At 43.8% G+C, this 17,362-nt stretch overlaps 1 protein-coding gene across 2 annotated transcripts in view; it reads left to right on the top strand.

Annotated features, from left to right (window-relative positions):
- The window catches only part of TCEA1 (transcription elongation factor A1), a 147,702-nt gene that overhangs the window by 109,540 nt on the left and 20,800 nt on the right, over positions 1 to 17,362 (top strand). For both annotated transcript variants that reach the window (XM_063923726.1, XM_063923725.1), the window contains exon 6: positions 15,547 to 15,603. In XM_063923726.1, the coding sequence (XP_063779796.1) occupies positions 15,547 to 15,603 (57 nt within the window). The remainder of the gene's footprint in view (positions 1 to 15,546; positions 15,604 to 17,362) is intronic.

Below are 17,362 nucleotides of genomic sequence, written 5' to 3'. Positions count from 1 at the left end.
TGTATGGGTCACTCATTTCAGCCTGTCTTTGTATACATTCTACAAATGTCTGTATCTCTGTTGTAGGATTTGGCATTATTCACCTTCACTTCTACTACTACTACTACTACTACTAGTAGTACTACTGTTTTATTATCAGTACTTCAAAAAACAGTTTTATTACATGCACGTCCCACACGTTCAATATGTGGTGACCTTGACATACACTAATCAGCTGTAATATTAAGACCACTGACAGGTGAAATGAATATCAGATTATCTCATTACAATGGCACCTGTCAAAGGGTGGGATACACCGTGTGTTGGAAGCAGGAAAAATGGGCAAAAGTAAGTGTCTGAGTGACACTGACAAGAGCCAAATTGTGATGGCTAGATGACTAGGTCAGAGCATCCCCAACATGGCAGGTCTTGGGGGTGTTCCCGTTATGTGGTTGTTAGTACCTACAAAAAGTGGTCCAATGAAGGACAACCGGTCAATCGATAGGACCATGGGTGCCAAAGGCTCATTGATGTGGTGTAAAGCCTAGCCGTCTGATTTGATTCCACAGAAAAGCTACTGTAGCACAAATTGCAGAAAAATTATGGTGGCTATGATTGGTATTGATAAAGCTAAATATTTATCGTATATAAAACCCTTTATGAGGTCTAAGAACAATGTACGCTATTTACGTATGTAGTACCGTAAGGGTACGCTAGTTGCGTATCGATCGCTTAGCCGTGATCTAGACGCTCAAGCGTCACGTTCACTCACGGCCAAGAGATCACAGGCAGACACGTTATTGGCTGTTGACTATCGTAATGATTCGCTATAGCGTAGCGGCGCTCGGGACCACGAGGAGATCACCAGCGATGCAGACGCTCACAACGTTAAACCTTTATATCTATACCCTTAACAATGAAATACACAGTAAACCTTAATGTAGAGACAAAGTGTAAGTGCAACCTTGTGTAACCTGATTAACTACAAAGCTGTTTGAGCGTAACAGACGCTCAGAGAATACTTAATACTATAAAGAATACACAGATACCTGGGCTTAGGGTCCGAAACCTATTATGTGTATTATGACTATTATTCTTGCAAAAGGAATCACAGTACAAATGATACACTACAATATAACATAAACCAACTAACCAGATAAACTACACAGGAAATACAATACAATACAATTAAAGGAAAATACGAGAGAAAGAGTAGAGAGAGAGAGGGAGAGAGAGAGAAATGGCTCACAGTAAGACAATATGATTACGGAGAAAACTTACGCACAAGGGGAACGATCGCATGCGCCTCGATATCCAGCTCCCGATTATCAGCAATGAGAACCGTTGAAGAGAGTGAAGTTGGATATGGTCGGCCCGCTATTTATGCCCCACACACAATACAATTCAATGGTCCCTACAATCTCATTGTTCATTGGACACAGGAATTCGGCTTCGTATTATAACAAAAGGTCATAGGTTGATTCATACAGGTGGGCTGTGACTATTTCCAACTGCTCAGGTGGGAGGGAAACTGGGTTTCCCGCCGCATGGGTAATAAAGTGCAAATAAAGTAAATGTTCATAAACTTCTTATGTCCATAACTATTCGCACGAGCGATTGATCTGTTTCAAACCAACACCGGAATATTTCTAATTAAATATTCTTCCGATGGATACTAAACACCACTGTATTACTCCTATCTGACCCTTCGTATCAAACAAAGAGGGATTCCTCTGTTCATAAACATTCTATATTAACCAAACTTTCAGAATCTATCAAAGGGACCATGATCTACAAAATACATTATTACTGAAAATATGTTACGATTGAGTCGCACGCTACAACCACATAAACTCTACCGTAAATACGCATACCATGCGCCTGCGGGTGCCCGCGACTGTGAGTATGCGCACGTACGGGAGAGCGTACGCATGCGCAGCACGGACCTGTGTGAGGTGCAAATATGGTAGTGTGCATAGAGATATTTTTCTGACTTTGACAGTCCACCCTTTGGCAGTCAATAATAACTGCCACTTCCTGAAAACATTTCAAAAGGAGAAAAATATATGTCAGGGGTTAATTCATTTCCATGGTTGGGTGAGGGAGGAGAGAGGAGTAGGTGTGAAGAGGGTATGACCTAGTGAGATAGCAGAAGCATGTGTGTATGAGTCCATGTTTGGGGGGTCATGTATCATCGTGCCGTACGTGTTGTAAATCAAGCTTCGAGGTATTGCGAAGTATACATTTGAATTCCTTCTTATCCTGTGGTACAGGTCTGTGGATGGGCTGTCAAACTTTACCGAGCTCTTTTCGGATTTTGAACAAAATGGGGAGCACATTTTAGTTGATGATACATGAATGGGGGAATATGTGATTGCTGATATCTGTGCCTGTATTCCCTATACTATGTGTGTCATTACCTGAGGGTTGTAGAAATGAAGAAAAGACATAATTACGGTAAATGCGGTGGTATTCTATGTCAGGTTAATGTACATCTGTCGGTTGAAGTTTTGTTCGGTATCAGTTGATAGTCGTCTTCTTTGCGCTGTTTTGCTCATTAAGCGTGAGCAATAAGCTTTGTCAATGCCATTAGATTTACAAAAAATGTTGGGCTAGCGTAATTTTAAGAATTCTAGGGAAACTGGGGATCCATGGCAAAGTTCATCAAGTGTCCATATCTCAAGTGGTCAAAACTTCTTCTTTGGTCTATCCGTTGTCTGTATAGCGTCTCATCAACTTCCTCGTCCAAGGGGGTCTTGTTATCTTGGAGAAAAACCAGAAAAACAGGTGAAAGAAACGGACCGTAGAAATCGCATTTTCATCACATCATTGTTTCTATCGTTGGGTCGTAAATCAAATCCAGGTTAATTACAGTTTCCTCACTCCTCAAACTCATCACTCTTGTACTTTGTTTGCACCTCATTAAAGCCTGCCCGCATCTAAATATCAATCCAATAGATATAACAACACCTAAAATACATAGGAGAAACTTTCCAACATCCATTATGACTCCTTGAGCCCAGTCTCCCAAACCGGAGAACCAATTTCGCGGGTTCAACCATGACACCCAACCAGTCGGCTCATTACCTACAGCAGCAAGAGTGAGATTGTGTTTTCGGCGAAATTCCCACTTTAATTGGAGAATATCGTCCATCTTTTGGTCTATGACCTCTACCGGATCCTCGGTGCTATTCGTGATATACGTGCAACACTTCACGCCGTACTGTGTTGCCAATGTAACACAATATCCGCCTGTCACTGCTGTGAGGTAATTAAGAACCATTCTATGCTGTACCAGTTCTGTTTTATAAGCTTGAAGTTCTCTTCCAGTGTATCTAAACGTGTCATCATACATTTCAGTGATATTATCTAACAAATTGGCGAGTGCGGAAATGTATCTATAATTCATCACTCCTCGAGCGGTGCGAGTGAAATCTAACGCCACCAGAACCTGAATCCCGGTGGATTCATGGATCAGATCAGAGGCCGGATGCTCTAACCTGTCTGACAGTTGTCTTTTAACGAGGTGCTCGTAATGAGTGTGAGTATAAGGAGCTTGGGCACCACGGTGTATGTCTTTCATTTTATCATGAGTTACAGTCATTACTTCAGGCAATACTCTTCCAATATAACACAATCCTTCAGAGTTTGGGGCAAGCCACTTGTACGCCTTTCTCCCGCATATGAAATATGCATCATCGGGGAGAACATATGGGACGGAGAAAGACATTACCATATTACACACCTTCCAGGTGAAATCTCCTAGCCCTAATTCTTCCATCTGCTTAATGCACGTATCAGGTTGTACGATATGTGCACAGTATCCTGGTGATACTTCTCCAACTCTAGTAATCCTATTTCCTAAGGTGTATCTATACCGGAAAGATTTTCCTCTACTGGCTATGTGGCGTACAAGCTCTGTATCTGTAGGCATTCTATCTGCTCTGTGTGAAAAGGTCATGGTGTGGTCGCTCCATGATACTTCCCAATTTCCCGGCTTTCTGGAATTGGAGATGTTAAAACATAATAGGGACCTATCCACGTGGTATTGGTGGAGCTTCAAACTAGGAGGGCTGGAGATATTAAACCTCCGGTCCACCGGTCTCCCACCATTTAACTCAAGTACCTCCCCTATCGTTAAAGGAAATGGTACTAGCCCTGATTTGCTATGACCCTGAGGTACTTGAGAGCATACCCAACAATCTGTTTTGTTTAATACGTTACCCACTAAGGAGTGATAGTCACTCAATGGATGCCGGTCCATATGGATATTAAAACTGGATTGGCATTTCTTAATGCACCCATCCTCAATGACATTGTTACAGAGCCTACAGATACAGTTTTCTTCAGCTAACAATCCGTCACAATTTCTTCTATGATCAATGCTATCGGATCGTTTTCTGATACTCGCCTTTGCTTGTTGGTTAGGTTGATCTTGGAAAACTACGCCTCCATCTTTATCATCAGAACCCATTCCAGAACCTCTATCGACCTCCATGGTACTCTCGCCGGAACAGACTGCTCTGGTTAACATCATGGTCAACAGGAAAATCCGGATCACAGTCTCTTGGGGCAAGTCCATCTTTGAGGAGGAGACGAAGAAGAATGAGAAGGAGGAAAAAGAAATTTGAGGGAGAGGGGATGGGAAGTGGAGGAAAATAATAAAAGGGAGTGGGGAGTCGACAACAGCTCTCGGTCTTCAAGGCTCAGGTGCCGCCTCAGTCCTCCTGGAACAGACACTCCAGTGATACAACCTCTACCGTCTGTTCCTTATCACGGGACTTCTCTGGATCAGCAACCTTCTTGCAGTGGGATGAATGGACCCAAGTCTCTCTCTCAGCAACCTTCAATGCTGTAGTGCTAGTCAATAAGACCTGGTATGGTCCTTCCCATCTGTCAATAAGGCAACCTAAGCGTAGAAAATTTCGTATCATTACATAATCCCCAGGTTCAATGTCATGACAATTACTATCAGGTAGATCAGGAATCACCAACTTCAGATTATCATTTTGATTCCTTAACTGTTTACTCATGTTAATCAAGTACTTTACAGTCACTTCATTGTTACATTTCAAATCATCCTGAGGGTTAATCATGACATGCGGTTGTCGACCAAACAAGATTTCGAAAGGGGACAGATTAAGAGGGGACCTGGGAGTGGTTCTGATACTGTACAATACAATGGGCAAAGCTTCTGGCCATGTCAATCCTGTCTCTGCCATCACTTTACTCAATTTATTTTTAATAGTGCTGTTCACTCTTTCGACCTTCGCACTCGCCTGTGGACGGTACGGAGTGTGCAGCTTGCTATCAATTCCCATCAACTTACACATTCCTTGAAAGACATCACCTGTAAAATGGGTACCCCTATCACTTTCGATTATTCTAGGGATACCATATCTACATACAAATTCCTGCACAATTTTCTTAGCTGTAAACATAGCGGTATTTGTAGCTGCAGGAAATGCTTCGACCCAATTCGAGAAAACATCTATACAAACAAGTACATATTTCAAATTCCGACAAGGGGGTAATTGTATGAAGTCAATTTGTATTACCTGGAAAGGGCCGCCGGCAGGTGGGATATGGGATGGTTCTGTAGGTATTGCCTTTCCAATATTCTTTCTCAGACAGGTAAGGCATGACATTGCTCTTTTACTCGCATGAGAGGAGAATCCTGGGGTGCACCAATAGGCTCTTACCAATTTGCACATCCCTTCCTTGCCTAGATGAGTCAGCCCGTGAGCTGCTTCAGCCAGACATGGAAGATATGCTCTGGGGGCCACTGGTTTACCATGTCCATCCGTCCAGAGTCCTGAGGACTCTTGGCCACATCCCTTTGCCTTCCAGACTGCCTTTTCCTGTGTGGAACACAAATTTTGCATTTCACACAACTTCTGTGTGTTAATGGTATTAAATACCATCAGTTGTGTGGTGTCTGTCTGTATGGGGGTAGCAGCTGCTAACTTAGCAGCTTCGTCTGCTCGGCTGTTACCAAGTGATACCGGGTCTTGGCTATATGTGTGTGCTTTACATTTGATAACAGCCACTCTGTCGGGTTCCTGTATCGCTGTTAGAAGCCTTTTTATGTGAGCTGCATGCGCTACCGGTGTACCAGCTGCCGTCATGAAATTTCTGAGGCGCCATAGGGCTCCGAAATCATGGACTACCCCGAATGCGTATCTAGAATCGGTGTAGATATTGGCTGACTTACCCTTAGCCAATTCACATGCTCTGGTTAGGGCGACCAGTTCAGCAACCTGGGCTGAGTGAGGTGGGCCTAGCGGTTCCGCTTCTATGGTGTCTTGGTCATCTACGACTGCGTATCCAGTACACAAGTCTCCCGAGTCTGACTGTCTGTGACAACTACCGTCCGTGTAGAACGTGAGTTCTGCATCTTCCAGTGGGTTGTCACTGATGTCAGGCCTTGCGGTAAAATTTTGGGTCAAATATTCCATACAATCATGTGTATCTTCCTTTGTATTAAATCCTCCTTCCTCAGCACTCTCACCTTCCACCCTTTGTGCCTGACCAGGCACACCTGGGAGATATGTTGCAGGATTTAATGCACTGCATCTCCTTATGGTGATGTTTACGGGGGCCATTAGTGCCAATTCCCATCTTGTAAATCTCGCTGATGAGACGTGTCTGGTTTGGGCAGAATTCAATAAGGCTGATACTGCATGTGGCGTATGGATTGTGAGGTTGTGGCCTAGCACGACGTCTTCGCTTTTTGTCACTAGCAATGCTATCGCAGCAACGCTTCGCAAGCATGTGGGGAGGGATCGCGCTACCGTGTCTAGCTGAGCGCTGTAGTATGCAACTGGCCTGCTGGCATCACCGTGTTTTTGGGTTAGTACACCTGCCGCGCAACCAGCACTTTCTGTTCCGTATAGTTCAAAGGGTTTCCCATAGTCTGGCATACCTAGTGCTGGTGCCTGCGTTAGGCACTGTTTGAGTCTCTCAAATGCTGTTTCGGACTCGTCTGTATGCGAAATCCTATCAGGTTTGTTTGAGGAGACCATTTCCTGCAAAGGTAACGCTAAAATGGAAAACCCTGGGATCCAATTACGGCAATACCCACACATTCCTAAAAATGTTCTGATCTGTTGCTGGGTTTGTGGTAGAGTCATGTCTCTAATTGCTTGGATTCTATCAGCGGTCAGGTGTCTCAGTCCTTGTGTTAGACAGTGTCCCAAATATTTTACCTTAGTTTGGCATAATTGCAACTTGTCTTTGGACACCTTGTGTCCGGTGTCTGAAAGATGAAACAGGAGCTGTTTCGTATCCTTCAGAGATGCTTCCAGTGAATCTGAACACAGTAATAAATCGTCCACATACTGTATCAATACTGATCCACTGTCTGGTTGAAAAGACTGTAAACAATCATGCAAAGCCTGAGAAAATATACTTGGACTATCTATGAAACCTTGGGGTAATCGAGTCCACGTGTATTGGACTCCTCTGTATGTGAATGCAAACAAATATTGGCTGTCAGGGTGCAGAGGTACCGAAAAGAAAGCGGAGCAGAGGTCAATAACAGTGAAAAATTTGGCAGTGGGAGGGATTTGCATTAGGATGACAGCTGGATTTGGCACTACGGGGAACTGACTCTCAACTATTTTGTTAATCCCCCTTAGATCCTGCACTAGCCTGTAACCCCTCCCCCCACTCTTCTTAACAGGGAAGATGGGACTATTGGCAGTGCTGGACGTTCTTACCAGAATGCCCTGTTGTAGCAAGCGCTCTATTACTGGGTAAACTCCTAACTCCACCTCTGGCTTCAGAGGATACTGTGGGATTTTTGGAGCTATCCTACCATCTTTTACTTGTACAACTACTGGAGCTACGTTTGCCATTAATCCAGTGTCTTGTCCGTCTTTTGTCCAAAGTGACTCTGGTATCTGAGATGTCATCTCTTCTATTTGGGATGGATTCCTATTTGTCATAATGGTATGTGACATTAATTTTGATGGGGAGTCTAACATGTCTCGCACTTCCTGAGCGTGATTCTCAGGTATGTCCAAGAATACACCTTCAGGAGTACAATAAATGACGCACCCCATTTTACACAGTAAGTCTCTTCCCAGGAGATTGGTTGGTGCCGATGCAGCCAGCAAAAAGGAATGCTTGGTATGCAAAGGCCCTATTGTAATCTCGGCTGGTTTGCTAACAGGGTAGTGCTGGACTACTCCTGTTACTCCCATGGCTGGAATTGTCCTACCAGTGGTTCTCATGCCCACTGTCGAATTTATCACTGACTTGGCCGCCCCTGTGTCTACAAGAAAGTTTAAAGTTTTACCAGCTACATTAATTGCGACCTCGGGTTCACTTCCAAGATTGGCAATTAATTTTACTGGCTGCAGATTACAGGTATGGCCACACCCCTATTGGGTATGGTGACCTCCCTGAATCCCGCTGGCAGCAACTACTTGTGAGGGAGATAATTGGGAACTACCAGAGGCATGCCAGTCTCTGTTTGGGGGATATCTTTTTGTTTCCCCTGTATGTGGCTCATAACTCCGTTTCTGCGGACCTTGCTCCCAATGTCGTGTGTCGTGTCGTTGTCTAGGGGGTTGGTATGATCTTTGCGAATTTTTCGCTCTACAGTCTCGTGCATAGTGCCCCTGTCTTTGACAAGAATAACATGTTATCATAGTTGACTTACCCACAGGGTTGGATGGTACATACGCAGGCTGCTTTGTGGTCAGAGCCTGTATACTTACTGACATTAATTTGTCACCTTGTTGTTCCCTGTGTCTGGTGATGTTTCTGTCGTGATCAATAGCAGCCTCTCTCAAAGTAGCCACAGACAGACCTCGCCAACACGGTTGCGTGGTCTGTACCCTAGTCTTCAATGACTCTTTTAAACCATCCATCAGTACCGATACTGCTACTTCCCGATGGTTTGTGTCTGTTTTAATGTCCTCTATACCTGTGTATTTTGCCATTTCTAATAATGCTCTGTGAAAATACTCTGCAGCTGTCTCTGACTCCTTCTGTTTAATGGAGAATATCTTATTCCATTTAGCTACTGCTGGGAAATACTCTTTTAACTGCAAGTTTATTCTTTTCACATTATCTTGGTTGTACACATCTGTAAGAGGTACATCATGACCTAGTCCGCAATCAGCTAAAAATTGAGTTGCGTCGACATTTGAGGGTAAACATGCTCTCAGCAATATCTGCCAGTCTTTATTGTTGGGCTCTACAGTGTTACCTAAGTCTCTGATGTATTTTTGACTGGCAACTAAGTCTTTTCTAGGGTCAGGAAATTCAGACACTATGGTCCTTAATTCCATTCGGGAAAATGGAGTGTACATGGCAATGTTCCTAATGGGAGTGGCTCCTGATGCGTCTGTTTTCCCATTTGGCACTGCTATTACTCTAACAGGTGTAATTCTAACAACCTCATTTTGTGTAGATTCTACAGGCTGTGGTGAAATAGTTTCAGCATAATGCATGGTGCCGTACTTACCAGTTGATACGACCTCACCTATCCCTCCGCTAGGGGCCTTTACTAATCTCGTGGGTGGAGCTGTGCCTACTGTGGTCTCTGCTATGGTGGCTGCTAGAGAGAGCGCTGAAATCGTTGCCGATTCGTCCTCTTGATCACACTCCTGAGGAAAGTTCAAAACAGGGTACAACTTGCACGGGTTAATACTTGCATGGGTTAATGGGTTAACATTATCATTAACATTTACACAGTTACTAAGTGACTTTGTGTTACACCTTAGTGCGTCTTTCTCCGTAATCAACTTCTCTCCTGATATATATGGTGGCGGCGGGGCCGTGGCAATTAGTTTTCTGTTAGAGCCAGATCCTGCCGCCTGAGCCAAACCTCTCTGTATCTCACCTTCCTGTTGCCATAACTGTAAATAATCATAATGCTGAATTCGTCTCTTTGTTGATTTTATGAGACATATCCTCCTCCTTAAATTTTGTAACACTTCTGAGCTGAAGCTCCCTATTCTTGGGAATTTCTCCCCGTCATGCACAGTCATTCTCTCCCATTCATCACATAAAGTTTCTGTGTGACTTCCATATTTCTCACACATTATATACCTGGCCGACCCAATTGGTCGGACCACTGAATCAACCCGAACCGAGGTTGATCGCCCCCTACCTGAACAAGTGGCCCCCATAGTTCGAAAGTGTTGCTTTATTTAGCCAACCCTTTACGAAAAACCAAATGCCAACAATAGGCTGACGGTGGCGGTTTACCGAGTACCCCACTCACTCGCCCACGCCGACCTATACGACCTGATCACACCGATATGGTGCTGGCGTACTCGACCTAGGGCCCCTGCGACCTGAACCTCTATTTACTGGAACCTGTGAGGGTTATCCGAAGAACACTTACTCTTTCCAGTAACTATTGGTTGCTGGATAGTTCCTGAGTGAGCAGCGAACTTCCCTTAAAATAAAAAAATTACACAAATCACGTTAGAGTGTACAGATAGCGTTTGTGACCCCTTTACTCTAATGGTACTAGGTCAGATTACTAACTACTGTACACAATTACGTGCGGTCCAGTCGTTCAGTACACAAACAACTAAACTTGTGTACAGAAAGACCAATGGAATCGAAACTTACGACTGCGAATTCCTTCAGCCAGAGCTTGTACGGCCTATATGGGTCTTGCACCAACCCTTCTCGGTGTTGTGCCTCTGAACTGTATAGCGGACTTCCCTGTTTACTGTACCTGGACCTCCTGGTCTTGTTCTGTACGACCTCCTGGTCTTGTTCTATACTGGTCCGCTATACTCTAATGCTCAAATATTATGTTTAACCAAGGATGCCTCCCTAGCCACCGTGCACGTCACTTACACGCGTGTACCTCACGAGTACTCGACTTTTCTTGTGGTTCAACCTTTAAAAATTGTAAAAACACTCACTCATCACATGTACACTTTTGTTTCTATTTCTATTTCTGCGCAGAAATTTTTTTTCTTTAGCCCAGTTGTGTTACCAATTAGGAGCAGGATCTGTTAATTTAAATTTTGGATTTCCAAAAATAGACTTGCGTTATTTATCGCCTGTGGCGCTATTTACCGCTTTGCGTTACTTATCGCGTTGCGTTAAAAATCAACTTATCGTGACTTGAGCTACGTGGGCGTAACCGGACGCTCCGTTGCGTAATGTACGCTGCGTGCGTCCGCCTTTGGATTGCGTACACAAGTCTTTTGTTAGGGACACGTGTACGCAAAACAAAGATCCACCGTAACACAATTTATATTTTTATCAATGTAGATGATCCCTGGTCATCTACCACACAACACACTGACTTCGCCTTATCTCCCAGGCAAAACTGTGTGTTTGTCTATCTTTTAACTATATTACCTTTACTCTTAAACTATGAAATAACGGCAAATCTTTTTTTAGCACTTCTATCGACTATAAAACTGGCAGACAGGAGAGTGATATACGAAAATGAAAAGAAAAGAAATGCAGATATATGTGTGCGTGCGTGTGTACGCAAGACAGAAAAATACAGTTTTAAAAGACACTAGCGTTTTGTTCTTACCTCCGGTTCCCGGATTCCTTCAGCACTCTTTTATCTAAGCGAAGCAGACGCTTATCCCGTCAGCACTACGAGACAACCTCCCGCCCTTTGCTGAGGGATAATGTCTGCTGATCTACCTAGTGCAGATATGTGAAGGACAGGACGAGCCGCCAATTGATAAAGCTAAATATTTATCGTATATAAAACCCTTTATGAGGTCTAAGAACAATGTACGCTATTTACGTATGTAGTACCGTAAGGGTACGCTAGTTGCGTATCGATCGCTTAGCCGTGATCTAGACGCTCAAGCGTCACGTTCACTCACGGCCAAGAGATCACAGGCAGACACGTTATTGGCTGTTGACTATCGTAATGATTCGCTATAGCGTAGCGGCGCTCGGGACCACGAGGAGATCACCAGCGATGCAGACGCTCACAACGTTAAACCTTTATATCTATACCCTTAACAATGAAATACACAGTAAACCTTAATGTAGAGACAAAGTGTAAGTGCAACCTTGTGTAACCTGATTAACTACAAAGCTGTTTGAGCGTAACAGACGCTCAGAGAATACTTAATACTATAAAGAATACACAGATACCTGGGCTTAGGGTCCGAAACCTATTATGTGTATTATGACTATTATTCTTGCAAAAGGAATCACAGTACAAATGATACACTACAATATAACATAAACCAACTAACCAGATAAACTACACAGGAAATACAATACAATACAATTAAAGGAAAATACGAGAGAAAGAGTAGAGAGAGAGAGGGAGAGAGAGAGAAATGGCTCACAGTAAGACAATATGATTACGGAGAAAACTTACGCACAAGGGGAACGATCGCATGCGCCTCGATATCCAGCTCCCGATTATCAGCAATGAGAACCGTTGAAGAGAGTGAAGTTGGATATGGTCGGCCCGCTATTTATGCCCCACACACAATACAATTCAATGGTCCCTACAATCTCATTGTTCATTGGACACAGGAATTCGGCTTCGTATTATAACAAAAGGTCATAGGTTGATTCATACAGGTGGGCTGTGACTATTTCCAACTGCTCAGGTGGGAGGGAAACTGGGTTTCCCGCCGCATGGGTAATAAAGTGCAAATAAAGTAAATGTTCATAAACTTCTTATGTCCATAACTATTCGCACGAGCGATTGATCTGCTTCAAACCAACACCGGAATATTTCTAATTAAATATTCTTCCGATGGATACTAAACACCACTGTATTACTCCTATCTGACCCTTCGTATCAAACAAAGAGGGATTTCTCTGTTCATAAACATTCTATATTAACCAAACTTTCAGAATCTATCAAAGGGACCATGATCTACAAAATACATTATTACTGAAAATATGTTACGATTGAGTCGCACGCTACAACCACATAAACTCTACCGTAAATACGCATACCATGCGCCTGCGGGTGCCCGCGACTGTGAGTATGCGCACGTACGGGAGAGCGTACGCATGCGCAGCACGGACCTGTGTGAGGTGCAAATATGGTAGTGTGCATAGAGATATTTTTCTGACTTTGACAGTATCATAACATACTGTGCACTGCAGGTTGCTGCGTAGCTGCAAACTGGTCAGAGTCCCCATACTGACCCCTGTTCACTGCCGAAAGCGCCTGTAGGGGGCACGTGATAGTCAGAACTGGGCCACGGAAGAAATTGACCCTGATCTGATGAATCACGTTTTCATTTACATCTTGTAGATGGCTGAATATGTGCGTCCAATTTTTCTGGAAAAGAGATGCATCCAGGATGCACTATGAGAAGAAGGCAAGTCGACTGAGACTGTGATGATCTGGAAAACCTTGGGTTCTGGCATTTGTGGGAATGTTATTTTGAAATGCCCCACCTACCTAAACATTTTTGTAGACCAAGTAGACCCCTTTATGACAGTGGTTTTCCCTGGTGGCAGTGATCTCTTTCAGCAGGATCATTTGCCCCGCCATACCTTTAAATTTTTTAGGAATACAGGTTGAGTATCCCATATCCAAATATTCCGAAATACGGAATATTCCGAAATACAGACTTTTTTGAGTGAGAGTGAGATAGTGAAACCTTTGTTTTTTGATGGCTCAATGTACACAAACTTTGTTTAATGCACAAAGTTATTAAACATATTGTATTAAATGACCTTCAGGCTGTGTGTATAAGGTGTATATGAAACCTAAATGAATTGTGTGAATGTAGACACACTTTGTTTAATGTACAAAGTTATAAAAAATATTGGCTAAAATTTACTTCAGGCTGTGTGTATAAGGTGTATATGTAACATAAATGCATTCTGTGCTTAGATTTAGGTCCCATCACCATGATATCTCATTATGGTATGCAATTATTCCAAAATACGGAAAAATCCCATATCCAAAATACCTCTGGTCCCAAGCATTTTGGATAAGGGATACTCAACCTGTAGTTTGTGGAACATGACAAAGACTTCAGAGTGATTTGGCCTCCAGATTTCCCAGATCGCAATCTGATCAATCATTTGTGGGATGTGCTGGAAAAACAAGTCTGAGCCATGGAGGCACACATCGCAACTTACAGGACTTAAAGGATCTGCTGCCAACATCTTGCTGCCAAATACCACAGCACATCTTCAGAGGTCTTCTAGAGCCTGGACACATCAGAGCTGTTGTGGCGGAACATGTGGGACCTACACCAGGTTGTTTGAATGTTATGGCTGAAGGGTATTTATGGGTATGTAAAAAAAGAAAAAAAACCATTTTAGACATTTGTCGCTTATGTTTTGTTCATGAGGGCATTGTCTACTTCACCATTGGATGAATAGCCGGAGAGAATAACAGTACTGGCATTTCTTTTCCTTTAATGGGGTGAGTGAAATCTAAAATATACTAAGTAAATGCATCCTACATAATAGAATTGCTATGACCCATTAGCACTGGAAGTAAGCAATTAAGTAGTGTATACTTGCGGGTAAACAGGTGAAATTTAGCTCATTTCATAGACTGTAGAACGCCGTTCTGTGCACCTCTTGACTCTCCTTTCTAGGTGTAATTTAGTATTTATTATGAAGCATTTTTACGTGACTGACTGTCAGGGAATTATCTCAGGAAGGACTTCCATGTATACTTTGTAGCTCTCATTCTGTCATTATGGACTCTAATAACGTTCCACTCACACTGCACTTACATTTTTCTATTTTCCCAATTCACTTACTGCCATATTTATTTGAAATGACCTGCTCGGGCAGCCAAAGCGAAAATGGGCTGTCACAAGTTGCTGGGCCAAAAAGGCGAGGGAGGTTGCTGTCATACAGGGATCCTTGAGTGGTAGCTGGCTGTGTGCCTGGCTGCTGCTGCAGGAAGGGGTGGGCAGACACAGAGCTACCGCTGTAATGTGGGTAAGGGAGGGGGTGGGGTCTGCCGCCGTGATCAAGGGGGAGGTATTCTCCTAACTCAGCTGATGGGAAGAAGCAGGTCTGGAAATGTATGATGGAAAATACATGAGGAAGGGATGAGACCCTGGCCAGCTAACAGCTAGTTACTGAAGGGGGATAGTATACATAACGCCATCTAGAGATGGCGTTATGTCTAAAAAATACGGAGATAAACATCTCTTCACCAGTTCATATGAATATTGTCTGGGGGAAGCTCCCATCAGATTCTATGGGGGAAGCAGTGTGTTCAGGAAACAGTGAAAATCTGTGATTTCGCCAAACTTTTCACTGCACTTAAATATGGAGAAATCATAATTATCACATTTCAAACTACTGTATTATGCTGAAAAAATAAGAACATTATGTTAAGTAAATAGGCCTTCTATGCCATTGAAAGGTAAAATGCATAGCTTGTCTTCAGTTTATTCTTATGGAAAAATACCGTCTAATTTCTTCCTTTTAAAGTGTGCTTATCCAAAGTAAGGTGGAGACCCATCTGTGTAGCAGTCATTATAAAAGGTTAGAGTACCCGCGGCCACTGCACAAAGCACTGCAGCATCTGTGCCTAACGTCTGGTATCTTTTGTTATAAATCTTCTGTTTTGTAACTTGTACTTTTTCTCTCTTTCTGCTGTAGATGACTACATTACCATTGGAGCAGATGATGAGGAGCTGGGGGCCCAAATTGAGGAAGATATCCTTTTGTTTTTGTTGTCAATGAATGTGGAATGTCTTTATTTTTTTTCAAAGGTAGTCTTCTATCCATACTTACAGGCCCCAGTGACACCACAACAGGGCCACCTGGTCAGCCGGAGCAACAAACCGCATTACCTACCACATCTGTGTGGCCAAATTGTACTCTACTCGTAGCATTTGGTTTCTGTGGCTGTAATTTACCAATGGCAATCTTTAGTCAGACATTGAAAAGCTTGTTCACATTCAGTGGTCCCATGCCCATGGTACATTGGTAGTGTTCCAACAGATTCCCACCTTTTATATATAACAGCCTTTTTGCCATAAATAGCCATTGGTGCCATTAGTCTGGGAGGGTTTTGAAACCTGAGAATGTTACATAAAGTGTAACAGGAAAGCTGTGCACTGCTAGTTATGTTGTAGCTGCAGCTCTTATTATCCACTGACAAGCAGCACTTTGCTTCCGTTCCTTTTTATACATTGTACATTGCCTAACCAGACTGGTTAGGTCTACATATTAAATTATTATTTTCTCTATCGTCCTAGTGGATGCTGGGGTTCCTGAAAGGACCATGGGGAATAGCGGCTCCGCAGGAGACAGGGCACAAAAAGTAAAGCTTTTCCAGATCAGGTGGTGTGCACTGGCTCCTCCCCCCATGACCCTCCTCCAGACTCCAGTTAGATTTTTGTGCCCGGCCGAGAAGGGTGCAATCTAGGTGGCTCTCCTAAAGAGCTGCTTAGAAAAAGTTTAGCTAGGTTTTTTATTTTACAGTGATTCCTGCTGGCAACAGGATCACTGCAGCGAGGGACTGAGGGGAGAAGGAGTCAACTCACCTGCGTGCAGGATGGATTGGCTTCTTGGCTACTGGACATCAAGCTCCAGAGGAACGATCACAGGTACAGCCTGGATGGTCACCGGAGCCGCGCCGCCGGCCCCCTTGCAGATGCTGAAGTCAGAAGAGGTCCAGAATCGGCGGCTGAAGACTCCTGCAGTCTTCTAAAGGTAGCGCACAGCACTGCAGCTGTGCGCCATTTTCCTCTCAGCACACTTCACACGGCAGTCACTGAGGGTGCAGGGCGCTGGGAGGGGGGCGCCCTGGGAGGCAAATGTAACCTATATAAAGGCTAAAAATACCTCACATATAGCCCCCAGAGGCTATATGGAGATATTTAACCCCTGCCTGATTTCTCTAAATAGCGGGAGACGAGCCCGCCAGAAAAGGGGCGGGGCCTATCTCCTCAGCACACGGCGCCATTTCCTCTCACAGCTCCGCTGGTCAGGACGGCTCCCAAGTCTCTCCCCTGCACTGCACTACAGAAACAGGGTAAAACAGAGAGGGGGGGCAAATTTATGGCGATATTTTGATATAACAAAGCAGCTATAAGGGAGCACTTATTATAAGGCTATCCCTGATATATATATATATATATAGCGCTTTTGGTGTGTGCTGGCAAACTCTCCCTCTGTCTCCCCAAAGGGCTAGTGGGTCCTGTCTTCGTTAGGAGCATTCCCTGTGTGTCTGCTGTGTGTCGGTACGTGTGTGTCGACATGTATGAGGACGATATTGGCGTGGAGGCGGAGCAATTGCCAAATATGAGGATGTCACCCCCTAGGGAGTCGACACCAGAATGGATGCCTTTATTTATGGAACTACGGGATAGTGTCAACACGCTAAAGCAGTCGTTTGACGACATGAGACGGCCGGACAATCAATTAGTGCCTGTCCAGGCGACTCAAACACCGTCAGGGGCTGTGAAAC

This window comes from Pseudophryne corroboree, chromosome 5, assembly GCF_028390025.1.
Source record: "Pseudophryne corroboree isolate aPseCor3 chromosome 5, aPseCor3.hap2, whole genome shotgun sequence".
NCBI classification, from domain to species: Eukaryota; Metazoa; Chordata; class Amphibia; order Anura; family Myobatrachidae; genus Pseudophryne; species Pseudophryne corroboree.
Note: the sequence above shows the minus strand (reverse complement) of the source record. Positions and strands in the feature narration are given on the sequence as shown.